Genomic DNA, 25,942 nt, shown 5'->3' on the forward strand with positions numbered 1-25,942 from the left:
GAGACACAGGGGAAGAGAGTGCACCGTTCAATTGGCTGTTGTGCTGTATATATGCAGTGGTTGAAAAGTACTCAAATTAATTAAAAAAGTTTCAATCCTGCAATATAGAAATACTCTATTAATAGCAGACACATCGTGAGCTTGTAGATCGGCTATTTTCAAATGGCCGAAATGTATATAGGGCTTAATGTATGTTTTAAACAGATGGGTCGTTTCATTGTTGAATTAATTAATAGCCGATATAATGCTGTCTGCCACGTTAGTAGTGAAGTAGCTCTACTCCCATAGAGATAGGTTACTTAGTAAGGACTTAGTGCTGCCCAAGGGGTGGTGTAAATATTTAGTTGTTACTTAGAGATACGTAAGAACAAATGTGTGTGGTGCAACAGCTGACATCTATACTATAATTTTGCAAATGTCTGTCTGTCTGAGTGAGTGAGTGAGTGAGTGAGTGTCTGTCTGTCTGAAACAGCGTTTCTCCTCAGTGGCTGGAGCAATTGATCTGAAATCGCATCACAATTAGCATATGAACACACCTAACATAACTGTGAAGCCCATTTGTCACTTTCACAAATCGTATGCTGTATATTAGCATTTTTATGGTGTATCTACTATCTATTCTGCATCTAGCTTGAGGCTAATCTATTCTGCATCTAGCATGAGGCAACATGTTTAACCAGCTGTGTGTGTCTGTGTGTGTGTGTGTGTGTGTGTGCAGGCAGGCGGGTGTGTGTGCAGGCGGGTGGGCGGGCGGGCTGGGGGGGGGGGGACAGTATCTCTGTAGCCATTAAACGAAACGGGTTTCTTACATTGATGCTCCTACATATTATCATGCAAGCACCAGTTAAAGTTACTTTCCATCCCTCATATACTGTGTGCACCCCATAACCCACACACTGCACATCATTTTGGAGCTCATATCTTTGAACGGGTAAGGGCTAGTTTTAGTAATGCGTAAGTCTTGACTTAGAAGCCATTTACGTTACAACTAGGCTACGTTATAACTTAGTAACAGCTGGTGCAACCCCGCCCTGGTGTACAAGATACACTACACCACTAAGATACCCATGTACCTGGCAAAATACTTTATAAAGGTTAAGGATGTCCACAATTACAAAAAAAGAGGCAGCGTCACAGATCACGTTCCACCCAAAGTCAACTCAAACAAAGGGTCAAACTATGCTATACAACCAAAATGTGGAACGCCCTACCGAAGGCCTTAAAGGAGTGTGGATCACTAGCATCCTTTAGAATCGCCCTGAAAAACCACTTACAGGCGGCAGCCATTCGCAACTGGCAATAACAAACTTTGTACCTACTGTATGTATTTTTTGCACTGTTTATTTTATTTTTTATTTACTGTTTGTTACTATATCTACTGCATAGTACTGTGTTCTATCCGTCTGTCATTCAATGTTATATGAGTACTTCAATCGTTTCCTATGGAAATAAGCTTAGTCTTTTCAGGATCTCCTTTTAGTAGACCTTGTACCAGTGAACTGTACCGTCATGAAACTGTACTTTTTCTATGCAAACTTCTAATAAAGTCTTCAATCAATCAAACGCAAACGCTTATCCTCATCGTGCACACACACACAAAACACACACACTTTCCTCCAGCCAACCACACATCTTGACCCTTTGCGTTCCCCCACCTTGCTGTCCAGTTTCTTCATGGTGACGAGGTCCAGAGACTTCAGCGAGTGACCCGACGGGGAGATGAAGTAGAGGCAGGCGTGGACGCGCGAGTCGTGGTAGTTGTGGAGCGAACGTTTGATCTTCAGCTCCTCCTGGAGGTAGGTCTCGAACTGACGGTCAATGTAGTCCACCACAGGCTGGTAGCTGTAGGAGAGGGCACAAACATGGGTAATGTAGTCCACCACAGGTTGCTAGCTGTAGGAGAGGGCACAAACATGGGTAATGTAGTCCACCACAGGCTGGTAGCTGTATGAGAGGGCACAAACATGGGTAATGTAGTCCACCACAGGTTGGTAGCTGTAGGAGATTATTACATTTCCCTAGGGGAACTTTTGACAGCTGCTGAAAGTTGGGGTCCCATTAAAGGACAACTTTGTTCTTTTACAACAAGGGTTCATATTTTAAATTGTATTTAAATTCGTTTACTGCTTTCTATCAATCAGTTAAGTCCAATAATTAAACCCACTAGCCCTTACCCGTTCAAAGATATGAGCTCTGAAATTATGTGCACTGTGCACACAGTATATGAGGGATGGAAAGTAACTTTAACTGGTGCTTGCATGATAATATGTAGGAGCATCAATGTAAGAAATACCCGTTTCGTTTAATGGCTATAGAGATGCTGTGTACCGATCTGCATGTTTTTTGGACAACATCTGTAACAGGCCAGACACCCATGTTGCCTCATGCTAGATGCAGAATAGATATGCCTCATGCTCAGGGCTCCAGACTAACTTTTTCACAGGTAGCACTGGTGCCACCTACATTTTCATTAGGTAGCACCACCAGAAATTAGGTAGCACCATCTTTTTCTTTGTATAGCGTATTAGCGTGGTATTAATACATAGCTTTATTATGCTGATGACAGTTGTTGTCGATATAATGTTGTTGAATACCCTGATAACAATATGTCTCAGTAAAAAAAGCTGTAGCCTAGTTTTTATGTATTTTTGCTTCAAGTTAATATTTGCAAACTAAAGACATTAATTCAAGAAAGATTTACGAATATCTAGGCTAACAAAGGCAATATAGAACTATGACTTTAAACGTGCACAACGTAGATCCTGCTTTTAAGCCGTGACATCATTTTGTAGGCAGAGGAGAATCTGCCCCCAGAGCATTTTCTGTCCCTCGCTATTTTCAACAGATCCGAGACAAAAATAACGACTAAAGTATAATTCTAACACTTTCCTTTCAACAACAAAGAGAAGAAAAATGTGTAAATAGTAAAAATAGTAAAAGGATTCACGGAAACTGGGGGCAGAAATTGTCCTCTGCCTACAAAATGATGTCATACTTAACAGCCCCATAGGCTTGCTTTCATGCAGGATGGAAAAATAAAATTGTCCTTATGGTTTTGGAGTGAGATACTGTGGGAAGTAAGCTGCTTGATCAACAGAAAACGTTCACTTGGACACACACACACACACGCACACACACACACACACACACACACACACACACACACACACACACACACACACACACACACACACACACACACACACACACACACACACACACACACACACACACACACACACACACACACACACACACACACACACACACACACACACACAGAACACACGCTACAACAAAGACAAAAAAGTTAACAGGTGCCGTTAATTTGAGCTAATTGTCTGTCTATGAAGTGAAAAGCGCATTTTGGGCACTGAGGAACTTAACGACCCACAGCTGTTTTCGCACGTAACAGTAGGTTAATGTAACCAACGGTGGAAACATCCACGAGCGATTGCTAACAATAGCTAATCTAATAGCAAACAAACAACCCACGACCCATTATCCAGTTAGAGATGACAACAGAAAAAGCATGGTTATACAAAGAAAGGTTAGTATTATGTGATATCTATCCATTCCAAGGTGAGCGAGAGAGAGAGAGAATCTGTCTGTGTGTGTGACTCGACCACCGGACTGACCGACGCTAGTGTGCATTGTGTGAGCTGTGTGTGTGTGTGTGTGTGTGTGTGTGTGTGTATGTGAGTGAAAGAGAGAGAGAGAGAAGGGGAGGGGCGGAGCAGGCAGGCAGTCAGGGAGAGAGAGAGACGGAGCGAGAGAGAGAGAAGAGGCGTCAGGCGATCCTCGATTGAGGATTGTCTTTTTTTCTTTCTTTTTTTTTAGTCGCACGTGCGCGACCTGGTTAAAATTTAACTCGCACTTTATGAAATTAAGTCGCATATGCGACTTAATAGCTCGCACCCTGGAGCCCTGCTCATGCTAGATGCAGAATAGATAATAGATACACCATAAAAATGCTAATATACAGCATATGATTTGTGAAAGTGACAAACGGGCTTCACAGTTATGTCAGGTGTGTTCATATGCTAATGGTGATGCAATTTCAGATCAATTGCTCCAGCCACTGAGGAGAAACGCTGTTTCAGACAGACAGACAGACAGACACTCACTCAGACATTCGGAAAATTATATGTTTGATGGTGTAGCCGGCCCGAGCGCCTTCCTAGGAAGGTCCTCGATGCACGTCCCACTGGGAGGAGACCCCGTGGCAGACCAAAGACCAGATGGAAGGATTATATCTCCACACTGGCCTAGGAACGCCTCGGTATACTCCTGAAAGTGGAGGAAGTTGCTCAGGATAGGGAACTCTGGAGATTCCAGTTGGAACTGTTACCCCCGCGACGCGATTCCGGATAAGAGGTTGAAGATGATGAATGGATGTTGTAGCCTGCTGAATATTTACCATCTACAGACTCGCTACAGGTTGTGATGCTTGTGGGTCGGCTGTTTTTAGCAGACACCACCAACTGGATTCACTATATTCTCAAACCATGCAGGGCAAACCGTACGGTTTGTTTTATATGAAAACCTCTGCAGCCCGAGTACACACACAAACCTCTACAGCTCTAGTAGACACACAAACCTCTACAGCTCTAGTAGACTAGGCCTGGGGCGGTATGGACATTTTGTTACCGCGATTACCGTCTTCCCATTTACCGCCGGTACTGCGGTAATTACCGCACCCCCGTATCTATTAATTAAGGTTCGGCGATAAGCCAAAATATTGCAATCATCTTCCCAAAAGGAGGGGCGACACAGCCTGACTGCCCGAGTTATACTTCTCCGTACAGCACAGCGTGTCTGGCTTTCAAAGGAGCAGATCTACAAGCTCACAACACGTCGCATCCGCGATGCGTTCTGAGCTTTTAGATCTGCACTGTCGGGTTACCATAGTAACGTAGGCAAGCTACGTAGGCTAGCTACTTGGGCTATTCAGACACAAACAGCTGAAGGAAGGGTTGTCAGATCGTGTACAGTGATTCTGTAAACTCACGTCACGTCTCAAATCGCAGTGATTGAGTGCTGCTATATACAGGTTTTAGTTACAAGACTTGACAGAAAAGGTTATAAAATCGCCGACGCGCCGCTGGACGGAGCACAACGTGCGACGGAGAAAGTAAAATAGTTTCTCCACAGTGGAGAGGCGACACAGCCTGACTGCCCGAGTTATACTTCTCCGTACAGCACAGCGTGTCTGGCTTTCAAAGGAGCAGATCTACAAGCTCACAACACGTCGCATCCGCGATGCGTTCTGAGCTTTTAGATCTGCACTGTCGGGTTACCATAGTAACGTAGGCAAGCTACGTAGGCTAGCTACTTGGGCTATTCAGACACAAACAGCTGAAGGAAGGGTTGTCAACTTGTCAGATCGTGTACAGTGATTCTGTAAACTCACGTCACGTCACGTCACGTCACGTCACGTCACGTCTCAACTCTCAAATCGCAGTGATTGAGTGCTGCTATATACAGGTTTTAGTTACAAGACTTGACAGAAAAGGTTATAAAATCGCCGACGCGCCGCTGGACGGAGCACAATGTGCGACGCGGTGGAGAAAGTAAAATAGTTTCATTTTCGGCTTTAGTCCACGCGGCCCGCGCTCCGCCAGTAATCCGTATGAATAAAAAAAGATATGCCACAACACAAGGTAGCCTATGTATTAACATCCTTGTGTCGAGTGGATTACAGAGAAAGAGTTGTGCTCCGTACTCTATCTATGCCCTGCGTGCAGCCGTGCACTGTGTACACTGCAGGTCTCTGTGTGTGAGTGACGTATGTGGCTTCCAACGTGTGGTACACGGCCCAGAGCAGAGCGGCATGGAGCGCATGCGGTCCTCGCTTCTCCCCCGTTTTAAAACTCGCTTGTTTTCCAATAAAAAATAGACCTTTTTTTTGTCTTTTTACCGCGGTAAGCACAATGACACCGCGGTAGACCTCGGTATACCGCGGTACGGCGGTACGGCGGTTACCGCCTCCAACCCTATAGTAGACACACAAACCTCTACATAGACACACAAACCTCTACAGCCCTAGTAGACACACAAACCTCTACAGCTCTAGTAGACACACAAACCTCTACATAGACACACAAACCTCTACAGCCCTAGTAGACACACAAACCTCTACAGCCCTAGTAGACACACAAACCTCTACAGCTCTAGTAGACACACAAACCTCTACAGCTCTAGTAGACACACAAACCTCTACAGCTCTAGTAGACACACAAACCTCTACAGCTCTAGTAGACACACAAACCTCTACAGCTCTAGTAGACACACAAACCTCTACAGCTCTAGTAGACACACAAACCTCTACAGCCCTAGTAGACACACAAACCTCTACAGCCCTAGTAGACACACAAACCTCTACAGCTCTAGTAGACACACAAACCTCTACAGCTCTAGTAGACACACAAACCTCTACAGCTCTAGTAGACACACAAACCTCTACAGCTCTAGTAGACACACAAACCTCTACAGCTCTAGTAGACACACAAACCTCTACAGCTCTAGTAGACACACAAACCTCTACAGCTCTAGTAGACACACAAACCTCTACAGCTCTAGTAGACACACAAACCTCTACAGCTCTAGTAGACACACAAACCTCTACAGCTCTAGTAGACACACAAACCTCTACAGCTCTAGTAGACACACAAACCTCTACAGCTCTAGTAGACACACAAACCTCTACAGCTCTAGTAGACACACAAACCTCTACAGCTCTAGTAGACACACAAACCTCTACAGCTCTAGTAGACACACAAACCTCTACAGCTCTAGTAGACACACAAACCTCTACAGCTCTAGTAGACACACAAACCTCTACAGCCCTAGTAGACACACAAACCTCTACAGCTCTAGTAGACACACAAACCTCTACAGCTCTAGTAGACACAAACCTCTACAGCTCTAGTAGACACACAAACCTCTACAGCTCTAGTAGACACACAAACCTCTACAGCTCTAGTAGACACACAAACCTCTACAGCCCTAGTAGACACACAAACCTCTACAGCTCTAGTAGACACACAAACCTCTACAGCCCTAGTAGACACACAAACCTCTACAGCTCTAGTAGACACACAAACCTCTACAGCTCTAGTAGACACACAAACCTCTACAGCTCTAGTAGACACACAAACCTCTACAGCTCTAGTAGACACACAAACCTCTACAGCTCTAGTAGACACACAAACCTCTACAGCTCTAGTAGACACACAAACCTCTACAGCTCTAGTAGACACACAAACCTCTACAGCTCTAGTAGACGCACAAACCTCTAAAGCTCTAGTAGACGCACAAACCTCTAAAGCTCTAGTAGACACACAAACCTCTAAAGCTCTAGTAGACACACAAACCTCTAAAGCTCTAGTAGACACACAAACCTCTAAAGCTCTAGTAGACACACAAAACTCTACAGCCCTAGTAGACGCACAAACCTCTACAGCCCTAGTAGACACACAAACCACACACATCTCTTATATTCTATACGCCAGGGAGGTTCACTGCTAGACAGGGAGTGTCAAGGCCTGAACAGACAAAGCTGTCCCGTTTAACTCTCAAATACCTGGCTGGAACGCGCCCGAGTCGCGTTAGATTTGAACCACTTTAACCATAATTTTCATGCTTTAACTATTGAAAAATAGCAGATGCGAGCTTGTAGATCTGCTATTTTTGAAAAATCATGAAAATGTGTGCAAGTCTTTGAATATCTTTGACCCGATCTTTGACCCGACTTCTAAATCCTTTCTCTAAATCAGCTGTTCTCAAACTTTTTCATGTTAAGGACCCCCAAAATTACAGGTATTTAGCCACGGACCCCCATCTCAAAATATGTTGTTCCAGGGACCCCCCAGAAGCAAATATTTGAGTTACAAATGTTCGCTTTTAAATAGATGTATTCAAAGACTTGCAAAGAAAAATCATGATTTTTCAAAAATAGCAGATCTACAAGCTCGCAGCACGGCACTCGGTGCCGCGCTGCGAGCTTGTATATCTGCTATTTTTCACTGGTTAAAGCATTCAATAATTCTAGGCCTAAATGGGCTAATTGAGACTTGAGAAGTTGTGACATCAGACGGGTGATGTCTCATGGGTGAAAGTTGCTCCAAATACACGGCACAGATTACAGTTTATGACCAGCTGATGGCACTGTTCTGCACCCGCATGAGAAATAACTCTCCTTATCATAATCAATGAAGTTACACTCCCTTTCTCACAAACCTCTCGCATAATGCTGGCAAAACCCACAGAGACGCGACTTACTCTTTTCTCACAGCCAGGAGAAAAGAGTAATAATATTCACACAAAGATCACTATACACCAATTACAAATCAAAAGGATGTCTGTAGTGTACTATTATCAATCTCGCTGTTCTTTCAGCCAGAATGAGTGTGTTTTATAAAAGAAGTGCCTGCAAGTCTGTCTCTCCCACACTCTGCAGTGTGTCCTACAACAGTGGTTGCCTGAGGCAGAAAGTGTGTGTGGGAGAGACAGACTTGCAGGCACTTCTTTTCTAAAACACACTCATTCTGGCTGAAAGAACAGCGAGATTAATAATAGTACACCAGTAAGACTCCCTAATCGGGAGATAAGCAACCGTCAGGTCGCAGCGTGATTTTAGGGCAAAATGTGTAGGAGCTTTGTCCAAAAATGTGTTTGAAAAAAATCGGCCTGATGGTGGCGCTATATGGGACAGATCCATGTTGATGACATGAGTGTAGACATACTGTGTACCGATTTACGTGATTTTAGGGCAAAATCTGTAGGAGTAGTGTCCACATTTTTTTTTTAATCAGCCAGAAGGTGGCACTAAATGGGACAGACTAGTGTCCAAAAATGTGTTTTGCAAGAATAGGCCTCATGGTGGCGCCATGTGAGAATTGAGCAGGGCAAAAGTGTGACGTGTGACAGACTGACAGACTGACTGACTGACAGACTGACGGACAGCTGGTCGAGGTTTTGATAGTACAGACATCCTTTTGTTTTGTAATTGGTGGATTGTGAGTTTTGGGTGCCATGGCATTGGTCTGAAGGTTCATTAGTCCGAATTTGTTAAGAATACTATGCCCAACTCTAACCCTAACCCTAAACTCAGTAACCCTAACTAAATTCGGACTAATGAATCTTCAGACTTCTGGGCAGTCCCCAGAATATATACTACTGATTATCGGGCATAGGCGCTTTTTCGATGGCCCGACAACAGCTTGTTGAGTTTAGGCTTTTATACATGTCTCACTTACACACACACACACACACACACACACACACACACACACACACACACACACACACACACACACACACACACACACACACACACACACACACACACACACACACACACACACACACACACACACACACACACACACACACACACACACACACACACACACACGGCCATCCCCCATCCTCCACCCACCTCTCCTGTTTGTTCATCTGGTCCCCAAAGCCCACGGTGTTGACCCACCTCTCCTGTTTGTTCATCTGGTCCCCAAAGCCCACAGTGTTGACCACGGTGAGGCGCAGCCTGACGTTGGTCTCCTGGAGGTCGTAGGTCTGAGCGTGAACCTTCACCTGGGGCTCGAAGTGGGACGATTCAAAGTTCTCAAAGTTGGTGTTGAACAACGTGTCCATCAGAGTGGATTTGCCGATGCCAGTCTCACCTGGAGGGGGGGAGAGAGAGAGAGAGAGAGAGAGAGAGAGAGAGAGAGAGAGAGAGAGAGACACACACACACACACACACACACACACACACACACACACACACACACACACACACACACACACACACAGAGGGAAATAGATTTAGCCATATAGCTAGTTAACAAATCAAATCATACTTAGATTTTATCAGAAATAGCTGAGCTATATAGGCTCAAATTGCTGATTTGTTGTGAGATTATTGATCTGCTATTTTCACTATACTTTGAAAATATTTTCATGTATTGATTGAATGTCATGCCCAAAATAAGGACACCAGGTTGAAGGTGGTTAACTCACGTAGCAGGTCGGTTTCTAAACCAGTCAGGACACCAATTTCATTACAAAAACGACACCAATTTCATTACAAAAATGACACCAATTTCATTACAAAAACGGAGGGCGTTTTTCAAAATAGCAGATTATGCATTTGCCAACTATTTGGGGCATTCAAAGCACATGCTTAACTCTCTTGCAGCTAAGCATGATTCTATAGTAGTTCCTATGATACTGTTATGTAAAATATGCCATCAATAGGCTATAAAGGGGCTGGAGTGAAATGTAACAATGGCATTTGCGGTGCAGTGGACGAAAATAAATACCTTTACAGGGCCACAACCACCAAATAATAATCATATTTGAACTAAGGACCCCCCACCCCCACACGCACTTGGATAGGTAGGAGTTGAGGCATTACATGTAGTTTGAATCCACGATTGTGTCTGTGTGTGGTTCTTATTGGTACATGGTCTACGTACCTATACAGAGGATGTTGAAACAGAAACCCTGGTACGTAGACTTGTTAACCAGTTGGTCTGGGAGGCTGTCGAAGCCCACGTGACCAGACAGGGACAGCGGACGCACACCGTTATCCTGCAGGACACACAGTGACAGCACAGGAACACATCATGGGTTACACCGTTTTACAACATGATAATACACTCTAGATCAGTGTTTCACAGGAGCACATCATAGGTTACACCGTTTTACAACATGATAATACATCAGTGTTTCTCAACCTTTTTTTTCTGCATGGCACACTTTTCATGTCCCAAGAATCCATGGGCACACCAACATAATACGGGGGTGTAAATATCGTCACTGTCGGGAAGAAACCTTGCATCTCCAAGTTTCAAATGTGTACGTTTCTTCGCAAAGTAAAGCCCTGCTACATCATACAAGGCTGTCTGTCGCACAACAGTAGTGAAAACAGCAGATCTACAAGCACACAACGCCTCACGGTGCGAGGCGTTTTGTGCTTGTAGAGCTGCTGTTTTCACTAGTTTAAATCATTTTTAAAATGATAAATACAATAGCAGTTTCAAGGGGCACACTTGACCCTTCTGCAGGGGCACACCAAAGGTCCCCAGGCACAGTGGTTGAGAAACACTGCTCTAGATCAGTAATTCTCAAACGTTTTCATGCCAAGGACCCCCAAATGGATATATTTGGATGTGGACCCCCCCCCCCCCCTCTTCATCTGAAAATGTGTTGTGCCAGGGACCCCCAGAAGATAAGACTTAAAAGTTTTCAGATTTCGTTTTCCCCAAAATATTGGAAATCACTTCATCTGCAATTTTTTTTACCAACCAACATACATGTATAAAGTGGTTAAATGAGTGAATATTACTTTTACTGGGGGACCACCTGAGGCTGGAATCCCCCATTTAGAGTGGGACACCATTTAGGGGTCAGTTTAGGTTCCTCGGGGTGGTTCTAGGGAGTCGCCAGCTAAATGAATAATAGATAGCAGAGATACTTTTATTATCCCAAGAGGGAAAATCAGTTGCCCAGAGGCAGCAAGTTGAGATTACAAAGTTAGGTTAAGTATGACAAGAAAAAGAAAAGTACTGATGTATACAGCGAAACAAAACGTAGGTTAAAAAATACAAATATATAAAGTGTCGAGAACAGTCAAAATGGTTGGGAACCAAAAGGACTCTTAAAGGCCAAATGGCACCAATGCAACTGCTGCACTGGTGCGCTTAGGCTTTTTACTGTGTATACTGGGATCATGTGATCCCAGACTAAAACCTTTCCAACATGGGGTCCATGGCTTAATCAAACTGGAGGACATTGAAATAAAAAATCAATAAGTGGTTGAGAATGAATGACTCTTTTTCATTTAATTGTAAACAATATTAACCAATATGAAAAGTTGTCACAAATACCAGTAAATAGACTAGATTTGGGTTTCTTATGCCAGTGTTTCTCAACCACTGTGCCTGGGGACCTTTGGTGTGCCCCTGAGAAGGGTCAAGTGTGCCCCTTGAAACTGCATAAAAGCAAGTATTGTATTTATCATTTTAAAAATGATTTAAACTAGTGAAAACAGCCGATCTACAAGCACACAGCGCGGTTGTGTGCTTGTAGATCTGCCGTTTTCACTACTGTTGTGCGACAGCCTTGTATGATGAAGCAGGGCTTTACTTTGCGAAGAAACGTACACATTTGAAACTTGGAGATACAAGGTTTTCTTCTCGACAGTGACGATATTTACACCCCCGTATTATGTTGGTGTGCCCATGGATTCTTGGGACATGAAGTGTGCCATGCAGAAAAAAGCTTGAGAAGCACTGCCTTATGCTATGAATAGCTGGCAGGATGTCATATCCATAATAAACAGCACTGCACTTTACTGTTAGCATCAATATGAATGATGACTCAAACATCCTCTCCAGCTGACATGACTAGACAGTCTGCATTTCCACATAACTATAATACTTGGGAAGACACACACACACACACACACACACACACACACACGAAGAGAGATGATGCCTTGGTTGGCAGGCAGGCATCAGCTGGAGAGAAAGCCACCGAAGTTATCATATTAAAAGCTCTAAAACAAACACGCCAGCTTTATGGTTCAAAGCTTCCACTTCTCAGATGTAACCGTATTTAACAACGTTAATGCAAGACACCTGATCAACTTGATTAGTTCAATAATCAATGGCTTCTCGATTATTAGTTCAATGGCTTCTTCTCGTCCACTACATACGTGTGATAGCATTATAGCTACAACCAGGGGCGTCACAGGGGGGGAGGGAGTGGGACTGAGTTACCAGGGCCCAAGGTGGAGGGGCCTTCGATATTTTATAGCTATTTTGCTATTGAAAAATAGCAGATACAAGCGTATGCAAATCTTTTAATATATGTATTTTTTTAAGACAACATTTGTAACTCAAATTTAGTTCCAGGGGGGGGGGGGGGTCCCTGGAACAAAATATTTTAGGATGGGTGTCCGTGGCCAAATACACATGAAAAGGTTTGAGCACCACACATAGAAACAGCACAGGAGGGGCCCCACAGTGAATCCTTGCACCCAGGGCCCAGACTGTGGTGCGACGCCCCTGGCTACAACAAGCTCTCTCCCCGGCGCAGAGGACACTCCCTGTCCGTCTGTCAACAACAAGTCCTTTATAAGTCATTTATAGTCATTTATAGTCATTTATAGTCATGTATCTGGTACTTACCGGCTGCCGCGCTACGTCGGAAGAGGCCATGGTTTGTTAAACTTTAAAAACAAACACAAAAACACAGTATTGGTGCTCGAACGGAGCCTCAACGAGCACGACAACAACAAGGAGAAAATGTAGAAAAGTTCTTCTGTGGAATGAAATGAATCCTGATCCTCACAGAGCAGGCGGGCCGTCCAAGAACGATTCCAGTCTTTTGAACGGCTCTTTGGAATGAACGATGGGCCGTTCCTTTCTAATGAACAGACAGTGGTGGAAAAAGTACTCGATTGCTTTACTTAAAAGTAAAAGTATCATCAATGGTGCAATGTGGAAATACACGGACCCACAAGAAAGAAGTTTGTTAAAATGTTAATGTTTACTTAAATGTGCAAAACTATTGCTATCAAAATTCAGAATGTCCTGTTTCACAAGTTTTCCTAATGCATGAAATGTAGAAAAATCATTTTAAAATAGCCGATCTACAAGCTCACAATGCATTGCAACACGATGCATTGTGAGCTTGTAGATCTGATATGTGTCTGAATAAATGTATATAGGGTTGAAGTTATTCGTCATTATAATAAAAATCTACAAATTATAGTAACTATGAGCCATGCTCTTTGAAAGGAACGGATTCCCAGAGATCCGGCTCACTTCAAAGAGTCATAAATCCCATGTCTACGTAGACCAGACCACACCAACTCGCTCAGGAATGAGGGGACGATGGGATGAATATATATAAAATAGAGTAGTTTTTAAAAGTAAAATGCCTGCCATAACCAGGTGGGAACGTTCTCTCTTACAGAAATATTAAAGAGGAGTTGCATAGTGATAGGTTGTGTTTTTAAATGATTGTGGAGCGCCCACTGTAACCGTGTCATTTAGGACTTTATTGCAACCTCCCCCACCGTCGTTCTACAATGGTAGAGCTCAGATGGGAAGGCTGCCATCACGGCTCAAAGGGAGAACAGAATAAATATGTTTAATATTAATAATAATACTAATAATAATAATAATACAACACCTGATTTTTTACAAAATATCAATTCAATTCAAAATTGTATTTTTTATTTGCATGATAAAACATATAGGCCTACGTTTACATTGCCAAATCAAGAGTAAAAATATAATAAAACCAGTTCGTGTGTAAACAGAGCTATGTCACATTGTGTCGTTATAGATATGATATATATATACAGGGTTTATATCAATCTTTTGCCGTCACTTTGGAACAAATAATAGCATTTGTTCTTAAAACGATCTTAAATGGTAGGCTACACTAAAAAGCCTCAGATTTAATGCGTTTAAAGGTAGGAGCTCTGTTTACGTGAGCAGTAGTTTTTTTGCAGTAGTTTTCTTGTTTTAAATATCAATTAAATTCAATACATTGCAGCCGCGGAGCCAGAATAGAGGCCGGAGAGCAGCAGTTTCTCAACCTAAAGGAAAGGGGGCGTGTCGCGTGCCCACTGCGCCCCCTGCTGTCCGCAGCTCGCAGCGCAGTGTTGTTGCTGGGAAGAGGAGGAGGAGGAGGATGAAGATGCTGTCATCGTCGGCCCACATCAAAGCAGACTCGGCACGGATGATGAAGTCGCTGCTGTCATTTTGAAAGGTTTTGGCGTCGATCGCAGCCTGGCTGACTGAGGAGAGGACGGACCCCCTCTCCCGGACCCCCCCATGCAGGATGGCCTCCCAGTGCACGGAGCGGGCCGTGCTGGACTTCCTCACGGCGCGGGGAGGCAGAGCCAAGCAGATGGAGCTGATCGATCACTTCGAGTCGATCTGGAAGAACGACCCGTCGATGGAGACCATGGACCGGGAGACCCTGAGGCGCACCGTGGCCGGCGTGGCCGCGGTGTCGCTGGAGGACGGAGTGAAGTTCGTCTGTTTGAGGCAGGAGGAGGTGATGGAGGAGGAGGAGGAGGAGGAGGAGGAGGAGGTGATGGAGGAGCAGGAGGAGGTGATGGAGGAGGTGATGGAGGAGCAGGTTGGTGGTGGTGGTGGTGGTGGAGCAGAGGAGGAGTGCAACGGCAACCACGGAGCAACTGATCATTATCCAGGAGAAAACATCAACAGCTCCGACCTGGTAAAAGCCTGTCCTTCCTTACCTCCCCCTGCATGACCGTTTGACTGTAAATATCAATTATTATTATTATTGTTTCTGATTGTCATGATGAGTGTCCCCCCCCCCTTCAGCAGTAGGCTACTGTGTTTATTTGCCATCACACCAGTGGCGTCAGTTCAGAAAAAGCTAAGGTATGGCAACATGACTACCAGTCATGTTGCCATACCTTAGAGCAACAGGCATGATACTTTTATTTTAAGAAGTACATTTTTTTTCCTCCGCCCCGTTTCTATTGTTTCTTGGGCTGGATATGGCAGCCTGGAACGGTTGTTCAAGTGCATTCTACCTGTGCAGCTGACCTGCGGAACCTGGGAATATACCATTCTGTCAAGATGGGGAGAATACAATTGTGGAGAATATCATTATAATACCTTGTTAAAGTGACCATTTTGTAACATTTTGCATTTGTAGTTATTTTACTGTAATTTAACAACATAATAACCAGCACAGATAGACAAAGAGACATTCATGGATTTAAAAGTACGTTTATTTCCCCCCCTGGACCCAGGGTATGGCAGCTGCATACCCCTGGACCCCCCTGGACCCAGGGTATGGCAGCTGCATACCCAGTTGACGCCCCTGCATCACACTGTCTTTTCATTGAAGCTGATGTTTTCATGAATTGAGTAGGCCTACAAGAGGACCCTAATGCAAACAAGACATTGTGCTTTCTTGTGGTCTTTATCCTTATCTTTTTCTGATGTCTCATACTGTGGGCCGAAGTGTGGAGGAAGGTGTGATTGAATCTATGTTATCAGTCTGTCTGAAGCCAGGCTGCTGTCCTAGACTGTCCTACCTTTCCTATGCAAACGTCTAACACAGTATTCAATCAATCATCAAGGTATCAGACAACTACGTCAACGGGAACCCTGAGGTGGCGCCGGACCGTCAGACACTCGACGAGGACGCCACAGGCCTGGACAATGACGCGCAGTCAAACGGCAACGAGCGGCCGCGCACAGCACTGTCTCCCAACGAGGGGACCCCTTCCCCCGGGGGAGGGGGGGGAGGGGGAGGAGAGGTGAAGCTCAGAGAGAGGAGGAGGAGAGAGTCTGCTCCCACCATAGGGACAGAGCTGGACCAGCAGCACCACCAGGCCCAGGTGAGAGGGGGCCGCAGGGTGTCCAGGGGGTCCCAGCGGGCCCTGCTGAGCGGCGGCCTGTCGGAGGACAGCGCCTGGGAGGCACTGGACCCCGGCGGCGGGGACAGCAGCACTCCTAGAGGCAGCCGCAGGAACTTCATAGAGCTGATGATGAGCAGTTCCCCTCAGGTCAGATTACAAGGTCATAATGTGACCAATCTCTCCCGCTTTACCCGTCTCTGTCTCTCTGTGTCTCTCTCTCTCTCTCTGTCTCTCTCTCTCTCTCTCTCTCTCTCTCTCTCTCTCTCTCGCTCTCTCTCTCTCTCTGTCTCTCTCTCTCTCTCTCTCTCTCTCTCTCTCTGTCTCTCTCTCTCTCTCCATTTTCAACTGGTTTTATTGTATTTTGTCACTTGCTGTGGCAATGTAAACATATACTGTATATTCTCATGCCAATAAAGGTCCTTTGAATTGAATTGTGTGTGTGTGTGTGTGTGTGTGTGTGTGTGTGTGTGTGTGTGTGTGTGTGTGTGTGTGCGTGTGTGCGTGCGTGCGTGCGTGCGTGCGTGTGTGTGTGATCCCACCCAGGTGCGGCGGTCTCTGATAAACCGCGGCGGCTCGCGGCTGCGCGACTCGGTGCGGAGCGGCGACAGCGGCGACTCCGCCTCGCTGCTCTCCGGCTCGGCCACGGACGAGGACGTGGCCTCCTCGGTGGCCCTGGACCCCCTGGAGCACGAGTGGATGCTGTGCGCCTCGGACGGCCTGTGGGACAGCCTGGCTCCCCTGCTGGCTGTGGAGCCCGGCCTGGTGGCCAGGAGGGACTTTGTGACGGGCTTCTGCTGCCTCCACTGGGCCGCCAAGCAGGGCAAGGCCGAGCTGCTGGCCCGCCTGCTGGCGTTCGCCAGGGACAGCGGCGTGCACGTGGACGTGAACGCCAGGTCCGGCGCCGGCTACACGCCCCTGCACCTGGCCGCCATGCACGGACACACACAGGTCAGTGGGGTCGTTGTTCAGCTCTGCCTGCCTTCTGATTGGTTCCTTTGACCTTAAAGATGCGATGCATTGAGAGCTTGTAGGTCTGTTATTCTCGGCACAGCGCATGTTCCAATCCAATCCACTTTATTTAGACAACAGTGTTGAAACCAAAGTGCTGTACACTCAGTACAAACAATACACAATAAACAGGACAACATTTAGACACATTGCCTAGTGGAGACAGCTCAGCCTGAGTTCTCCAAGTACAAGTGAGTTTTCAAACGTGATTTAAACACAGGCAGGGTTTGAGACACTTCTTCCACATGGGTTGGAAGCTCCTTCCACAGTTTGGGCGTCCTCACCCACCTTTGACTTACTTGACTTAAGCCCTTTGCTCCTCTAGGGTGCATAGGCTGTTGACAAATGTTCTCCATTTCACTTGGTTTTTGGTGGTTCTTTCGATATTTCCCCAGTCCCCACTCACCCACCTTTAGGCTATGACATCATTCGTGTTTTCAAGTATTCGAGGTTGAGTTTGTCAGAATCCTCCCTCTCATTACTCCATATCATATGTCATGTATTTACATAATTATGTAAATCCCGCCCTGTGTGGCAATGTTTTCTGCCTGTGAGTCTGCTAGATTTAATCTCTCTCTCAAAAATAACAAATATATACAGTATAACAGTGTCTGTTAACAGTAGAGAATACCAGCTTCCTCTTTTTCAAGACAAACTAAAAACATTAAAAGCATAAAACCACACAGTCAGGGCAGTGATGGTACACGCCCATGAACACCCACATGCACGCACACACACACACACACACACACACACACACACACACACACACACACACACACACACACACACACACACACACACACACACACACACACACAAACACCCACACACACAGTTCACAACTGGAAACAACAGGAAATTGCAGTGGTCTGAATTGACCCGTTTCAGGCCAGTGAAGTTTTCAGATAATGTCAAATCATTTGGTGTCGACTAGGCTTTACTCTCATACTCAACACATACATTTCACTTTAAAGGATCAAAAGGAAATACGCTTTTATCCTTTTACAGTGGTGTGCAGCTGTATGTATTTTCTATGATCTGTTTTCAATAAAGATGCTTAATCTGATGTAATGCACTCCCCAGAATTACCTTTGTCATGACAAACTATGTGTGTGTGTGTGTGTGTGTGTGTGTGTGTGTGTGTGTGTGTGTGTGTGTGTGTGTGTGTGTGTGTGTGTGTGTGTGTGCGCGCGTGCGTGCGTGTGTGTGTGTGGTGATTGACAGGTGGTGCGCGTGCTGCTGTCGGACTGGGAGGCGGACCCTGAGGTGAGGGACTACAGCGGGAGGCGGAGCCTCCAGTACCTCCCCGCGCCGCTAGTGGCCAACCTGCAGGAGGAGGGCGTGGTCACGTCGCCGGGGTCCGAGTCCTCCGACGCGGAGGGCGGCGAGGGCAGCGGGGGGGGGCGGGGGGGGGGGGCTGGGGGGGCTGGCGGCTCCCCAGGGTGCTCCGGCTCCTCAACCCCCCCACAGAGGAGGCGGCGGGGGGGGGGCGGGGGGGCCGACGGCACGGCGGCGAAGGCCAAGGGAGGAGGAGGGGGCGTACAGAGGAAGTCCTCTCTGAGCCGGCTCAACGCGCGGCTGCACCGCGGGCGACACCGCGCACAGATCATCCACAGCACCTCCTTCAGGGAGTCTGGGGAGGTGCAGCCCACCAGCCCCCCCCCCAGGACCAGACCCCTCTCCAACCTGTTTGGCTGATGCTGCTCTGGCCCCTCCCAGGACCAGACCTCTCTCCAACCTGATTGGCTGATGCTGCTCTGGTCCCTCCCAGGACCAGACCCCTCTCCAACCTGTTTGGCTGATGCTGCTCTGGCCCCTCCCAGGACCAGACCTCTCTCCAACCTGATTGGCTGATGCTGCTCTGGTTTCAGATGCTGAAACAAACCTGGCAGGTCAATCAGAGGATTGGTTTAGAAACTAATGATCTCCATTACAGTTAAACTCTCTAATTCAGTTTCCTATTCAACAGCTTTTTAATAGAGCATCGCAGCGGAAGTGGTTTCCTGGTGCCACTTAATATTCCCCATTCATTTTCCCCATAGACTTTTATAAAAATATTTATAACAATTATGTTAAGCCTCGAACCAAGCCATCCAGGATGGCAGTGAATCATGACCATACAACCTTTGATCCTATGTGAAAACATGTTTCAATATTATTTAATATACTACATGTAATAATAATAATAATAAATCTTTATTTATATAGTACCTTTCAAAACCAGGTTACAAAGTGCTTTACAGGGGGACACAAAACAGCAGAGGACAGAACAGGACACAAAGGTTATAAGATTAAAAACAGTGCAGAAAAACAATGCAAAGAAAAAAATAACTAGCTTGCAAAATTCAAATACATAAAAGTTGAGTAATAACCACCCTTTGTTTAGCGATTTTCAAAATGTTCTTTTCATAGAAACAAAGGTTGTAAGGTCATGATTCACTGCCATCCTGGATGGCTTGGTTCGAGGCTTAACATAATTGTTATAACTATTTTCATAAAAGTCTATGGCGAAAATGAATGGGGAATATTAAGTGGCACCAGGAAACCACTTCCGCTGCGATGCTTTATATCCAATGCGAGTTTTTTTTCTTTCAGGGCGAGGGTTCTGTGAAACCAGCAGATACAAGGAAATGGCTTGCTGTCTGGCTCTCACACCTCAATGGAAACTGCTCTTACTCACAGAAACGTGGAGGTAGGCACTAGGCAGGGTCGCATGCACTTTTCACTTTGGTTTTGACTCACGGAAAAGGGGGGGTGGAACACAGCTGTGAAAACAGCACCTCAGATTAGATACTCACACAGTGTTGTCCTAAACCTTGTTCCTGTTTGCAGTGAAGAACCTTTATAATATTACATCTCATTTTATAGATTTTAGTTTCCTTTTTAAACGAAGATTTTCTTTCTTGAATAATTAATATAATGTCAATGAATACTTATTTTTATTTAAAGCAGTAGTTGATAGTAATCAAACATTTCTAACCATATAATTCGTTTTTATGACCTTTGAATATGCACTTGTCACTTTGAATGTATTAGTTGAGAATGGAACGACATTTCTTTGTCTAAACAAGTAAACCATGACAGCTACTATGTGGTTATGATCCCTGACTCTCATTATCACCTTCCTATAATTGAACGGATTTGTGTTTGTAGGAAGGAATGGGGCGATTAACTGTCAAACCCATTTAACCTAAATGATTTATATTATGTAAAATACAAACATTAGAATATTGTTGTTAACCTAATATTCCCTTCATATTTCAAGGCATGTTGATCGTGTATTGAGGTTTTCCACTGAAGGGGTGTAAAGGCGTGTATCAAAACTGCATCCCGGTATCGGCAGTGAGTGGAAGCTTGTGATTGGCTGAACCGGAGGTAGGGAGCGCTCCGTTGTGTTCCCCTGGACCGCGCGGAGGTGACGAAATTCGGGGGGCTTCAGATTTACTATTCTGTCCATAACGGCACATACGTCGGTAACGGAGCTGAGTCAGCTCATGCGACCGTCGCAGCGCTCAACTATGCGATGTTTCATAACATATATAATCATAAACATTCTATATTTATAAGGTCAAGTATTATACTTAATAATTGGGACTAATTAAGAACCATTATCATAGTTATGATAGGCCTACATTTACAGTAGTTTAGGCATTTTGGTTTGATAAGGTTGTGGGCAGAACAATTTGTCCTTGTTTGTTATTTGACTATTTTTACTTTAATTATAATTAAAGACACTTCATAGTGAATTAGTGATTATAAAAAATAGCCTATGTAATGATTGCTAGATCAGATTGTGTTTATAATATAACGCCGGCGCGCCTCCGTCATCTCCACCGAAAACAAGCGCTCCCCCCTTGTTCCATTGTCGAAACCGGGATGCTGTTTTGATTGACGCGGTGTGAAGGGGCCTGTGGTGGAGCTATTGGGTGGAGTTAGCCGTGTGGAAAAGCCTGGTGACGCGGGGTTGAGTTAGCCTGTGGAGTTACACAGATGGATTATTGCCAGGCAGTCGTATTGCCTTTTAGCCCAGTATATTTCTAAAGATGCTGGATGAATTACATAATCTGACTGACAGATGGGAAGCACGTCTGTTATACAGTGTTGCTTAGATTTCTCCTAATGACCATAGCATACCTCAGAAGGCTGGCTGTTACACAATCATGTTGTTCAACTGGTTTATTTGTGTATTTCTATTAACATAGTGTGTTTGTATAGCCAAGGAATATTGTGATTTTTAAAACCACATTCCCAATCATGTCAAAGCTTTGGGGTTTTAACTCGGCTTAATGGCTGAATATTATAAATGGATTGATACTGTAACTTTCTGATGCTTCCTAGATTTCCTGAATGTCACATTAGAAAATGTCCCACCAAAAAACAGAAAAAGTACAGCTGGATTTAACTGTATGGTGGATGGACTTCTGATGTCGTAAGAAATAAACACGGTTATTATGGAGAACTAACCCTGATAGGGTGATGTGAAGTGGAGGACTCTTGAATCACTCTGAAGGGGTTTATTTCCACACAGGGCACACAGTGCTGTTTGTTTTTAATCCTGTTTATTACACGGCTACTAAATTAAGGAAACCAATAGTTTGACATGAATAACAAAAGCCTTTTAGTGATGTGAAAAAGGATTTAACCCCCCTATACAAGTAGTTCACTGGAGTCCCACAGGATTCCATATTAGGCCCCATGCCGTTTTCACTCAACTAAAATATCTTCCTCCCAGAATTGGGGTTGAAGTGGTAAAGTTTTTGCCACTCTAGAAAGTAGTCCATTAGAGTCTACAGACAGAATGGTCTGTTATTGAGCACAGCAGTCTATGCTATTGAGAAATAACAGTGATTGACTGATCAGTGTAATAAGCAAACGTATTGTCCAGATAGATGTACATGTTGTCACACCGTGCACTGCCTGCTTCCTTTGGATGTCTAAATCATGTCTGTCTTCTTTGTCTGTCAAATACTGTGAACTTCTATGATGTGAAAGACACTGTTACTGAGCCATGGTCATCTCTTTACTGCCTCCTTCTCCTCTGTTATTCTTGTTTGGGATAATAAAGCAATACTTGTTTAAGAAACAAAAACAAAATAATAATTCTGTTGAACTTCACAACCATGACGCAATTACAGTTCTAGATGGCAACAGACTGTGTTGTACAAGAACCATGCTGCTACAATGTGTTGTACAAGAACCATGCTGCTACAATGTGTTGTACAAGAACCATGCTGCTACAATGTGTTGTACAAGAACCATTGCTGCTACAATGTGTTGTACAAGAACCATTGCTGCTACAATGTGTTGTACAAGAACCATGCTGCTACAATGTGTTGTACAAGAACCATTGCTGCTACAATGTGTTGTACAAGAACCATTGCTGCTACAATGTGTTGTACAAGAACCATTGCTGCTACAATGTGTTGTACAAGAACCATGCTGCTACAATGTGTTGTACAAGAACCATTGCTGCTACAATGTGTTGTACAAGAACCATGCTGCTACAATGTGTTGTACAAGAACCATGCTGCTACAATGTGTTGTACAAGAACCATTGCTGCTACAATGTGTTGTACAAGAACCATTGCTGCTACAATGTGTTGTACAAGAACCATTGCTGCTACAATGTGTTGTACAAGAACCATGCTGCTACAATGTGTTGTACAAGAACCATTGCTGCTACAATGTGTTGTACAAGAACCATTGCTGCTACAATGTGTTGTACAAGAACCATTGCTGCTACAATGTGTTGTACAAGAACCATTGCTGCTACAATGTGTTGTACAAGAACCATTGTTGCTACAATGTGTTGTACAAGAACCATTGCTGCTACAATGTCACACAGTCACTCCCCACACACACACATGGCAACATGAAGCAGGCTGTTTCATCTGCCTACCATTCATAATGAGTCTGAGCGATGCATTGTGCTTGCCTGCTGGGGCTGAATAATTGATGAAGTGATGACCCCAGTGCCATTGCTGTCATTTAGTACCCATCACATTCTATACACAGGCTGGCCTGTGAAACGCTGCACCACAATAAACTCTCACTGTGCACCTGTTCTCTGTGTGCGTGCATGTATACCAGGCTTAAGCACACTCAGCTGGTGTGCATGTTAGTGTTATACCAACCTGGCATACCTATTCTGGGTGTGACACTAGTGAATATCCTTCAAAGAAATGTATCCACAACTTTCCAACATCCCATCATGCATTGCGCAGAATGTGCAGGCAGCCTCTGGCGCCGCAGCCGAGAGTGATCTACAAGCTCACACCGGTTGCATCTGCGACGGAACAAGAGCTTGTATGTCTGCTGTTACCGGAAGTGTCCCGCAAATAACGCTACAATAAAATCTCGCGGACACAGATGGACAGAGAGTGAAAATACACCTACAAGCTCTCAGTCTCAGCGCATTACTAGTACAGTAGATCTGCCATTTAGCCTACCGGATACAGGGAGGGGGGGGCTTGTGCAAGGACGCGCTGTGATTGGCCAGTAGCCACTGGCAGTTGGGGCAAACACTCTCACCAAAACATTATTTACTATTCTGTCCCTATCAGGAAGAAACTAAACATTATTTACTATTCTGTCCCTATCAGGAAGAAACATTATTTACTATTCTGTCCCTATCATATTAGATCTGCTATTTTTGAAAAATCGTGAAAATTATAATTTTGACCCGATTCTATAAGTGTCTTTTGAATCCTTCTAAGATTTTTTGAAAAACCTGTTTCTATGTCAGCAATCTGGCCAGCCATCGACAAAGAAAAGGTCATTTTCACTTAAATGGAGCTAGGTTAGTCTGTTCTTGAGAGACTACTATGTCAGTGGTTCTCATACTTTTTCATGTGAATGACCCCCAAAATGATATTTATTTGGCCACGGACCCCCAACTAAAAATATTTAGTTCCAGGGACCACCCCTAGAAGCAAAATTGAGTTACAAACGTTCGCTTTGAAAATACATATATTCAAAGATTTGCACACATTTTCACAACTTTTTTCCAAAAATAGCAGATCTACAAGCTCGGAGCGCGGCACTCGGTGCCGCGCTGTGAGCTTGTATATCTGCTATTTTTCACTGGTTAAAGCATTCAATAATTCTAGGCCTGAATGGGTTCAAATGGATGGCATGGCCACAACCAAAACAATCCTATAGAATATAGATCATACATGGGCTACTGGCGGCCCAGGGGCCACATGCGGCCCCCACCTTCACTTAATGTGGCCCGCAGGAATACTGATATATTATTGGTTTCAGCTGTTGTAATTCCAGACGTACGAACACATAACCAGCTTTTACTCCAGTCCACTGTCTATTAGTTATCTTGATGACTAGTAGCCTACTATAGTCTTTTTTTATGTCCATTTGCATTTAAGTTCATAAAGTAAGAAGTAATAACATAAGAACCCGTAGATGCATTTGAAATTAAATTAAAAAAGATATACTTTTTAGGAATAATTTAAAAATAGGAAAAATAGCCGATGTACAAGCTCAAAACACATCTCAGTTCAACACGTTTTGATCTTGTAGATCGTCAATTTTCTTGCTATTTTTGACTGTATGGCATACAGTCAAAAATAGCAAAAAATCACACCCGTGTGAACTGAGCGGTGGTCGTGGAGGCTGTGCAACAGCACTACTGGGTGGGTGCAGCGGGGTTAGTGTGCTTTACAATGCTGTAGTTTCTTCACACACTCTAATTTATTTGACCCTAAAACATTCAGTTTGTTAATAATAATAATAATACTTGACCACACATGCTGACCCACCCTTCCCCCCTGTGTGTGTGTGTGTATGTGTGTGTGTGTGTGTGTGTGTGTGTGTGTGTGTGTGTGTGTGTGTGAGAACAACAGCGCCCCTCCCTTAACATGTGTGGTCAAAAAAGGTACTGCAGGCTTGAGGCTACATACACGGCCGGACGGCCAGAGGCCGGACGGACGGCCGGACGCATACCCACACACACGGCCACGTATAGGAGACGGTGTGACCACCGCTCAAAAAAGTATATATGAGTATACACCTGTCCTGATGAAGGCCGGATAGGCCCAAACGTTGTGTGTTTTTTCCCGTTGTGTTAATAAAATTATTGGGAGCTGAGAGACAGTGTGCGGATTCATTCTCCTCTTCTTAAGTCTACTTTTTTGGATCCAGCACCGTCGCAGTCACTGGGATGTGCGTGTATCTTCCTAACCCTAACCCTAACCCGTCCTGAAGCTCTTCTGAGGCCACTGTCTTTGTCACGTCACCCACCAGAACCACACACAGACATCTAACCAAGCCATTAGAATTCATTTCCAAAGTCTTGCACGGATGAACGCAAAAGTGTCACCGTACATACATTTAGCATGCAGGGATTAATTGTATTATTGCTATGTTTGTCCAAAGAGGATGAGATGCTGAAAATGTAGTTTTACTACAATAGTCAATTTGCCTCGGGCGATGTACTGTATCTGTCACATGCACAGTGGTCAGGCTAGCTGACCTACATAGGATGTC

General features: G+C 44.6%; 2 protein-coding genes across 2 annotated transcripts in view; one reads left to right on the forward strand and one right to left on the reverse strand.

The window, feature by feature from the left end:
• septin10 (septin 10) overlaps positions 1-13,327 on the reverse strand; it is a 34,019-nt gene extending 20,692 nt beyond the window's left edge. Inside the window, exons 1-4 of the mRNA XM_080753802.1 lie at positions 13,200-13,327; positions 10,482-10,596; positions 9,491-9,686; positions 1,656-1,842 (exon numbers count right to left, since the gene is read on the reverse strand). Coding sequence (XP_080609928.1) covers positions 1,656-1,842; positions 9,491-9,686; positions 10,482-10,596; positions 13,200-13,229 — 528 coding nt within the window. The 5' untranslated portion in view covers positions 13,230-13,327. The remainder of the gene's footprint in view (positions 1-1,655; positions 1,843-9,490; positions 9,687-10,481; positions 10,597-13,199) is intronic.
• A 1,538-nt stretch (positions 13,328-14,865) lies between these two features.
• sowahca (sosondowah ankyrin repeat domain family Ca) lies at positions 14,866-19,138 on the forward strand (the record flags this gene model as incomplete). Its single annotated transcript, XM_080753501.1, is given in 6 exon segments — positions 14,866-15,084; positions 16,148-16,576; positions 16,973-17,377; positions 18,665-18,851; positions 18,854-18,971; positions 18,973-19,138. Coding segments are annotated over 6 exon segments (1,524 nt in total).
• Positions 19,139-25,942: the final 6,804 nt, after the last annotated feature.

This window comes from Nannobrachium achirus (genome assembly GCF_963921795.1).
Source record: "Nannobrachium achirus genome assembly, chromosome: 22".
Lineage (NCBI taxonomy): Eukaryota > Metazoa > Chordata > Actinopteri > Myctophiformes > Myctophidae > Nannobrachium > Nannobrachium achirus.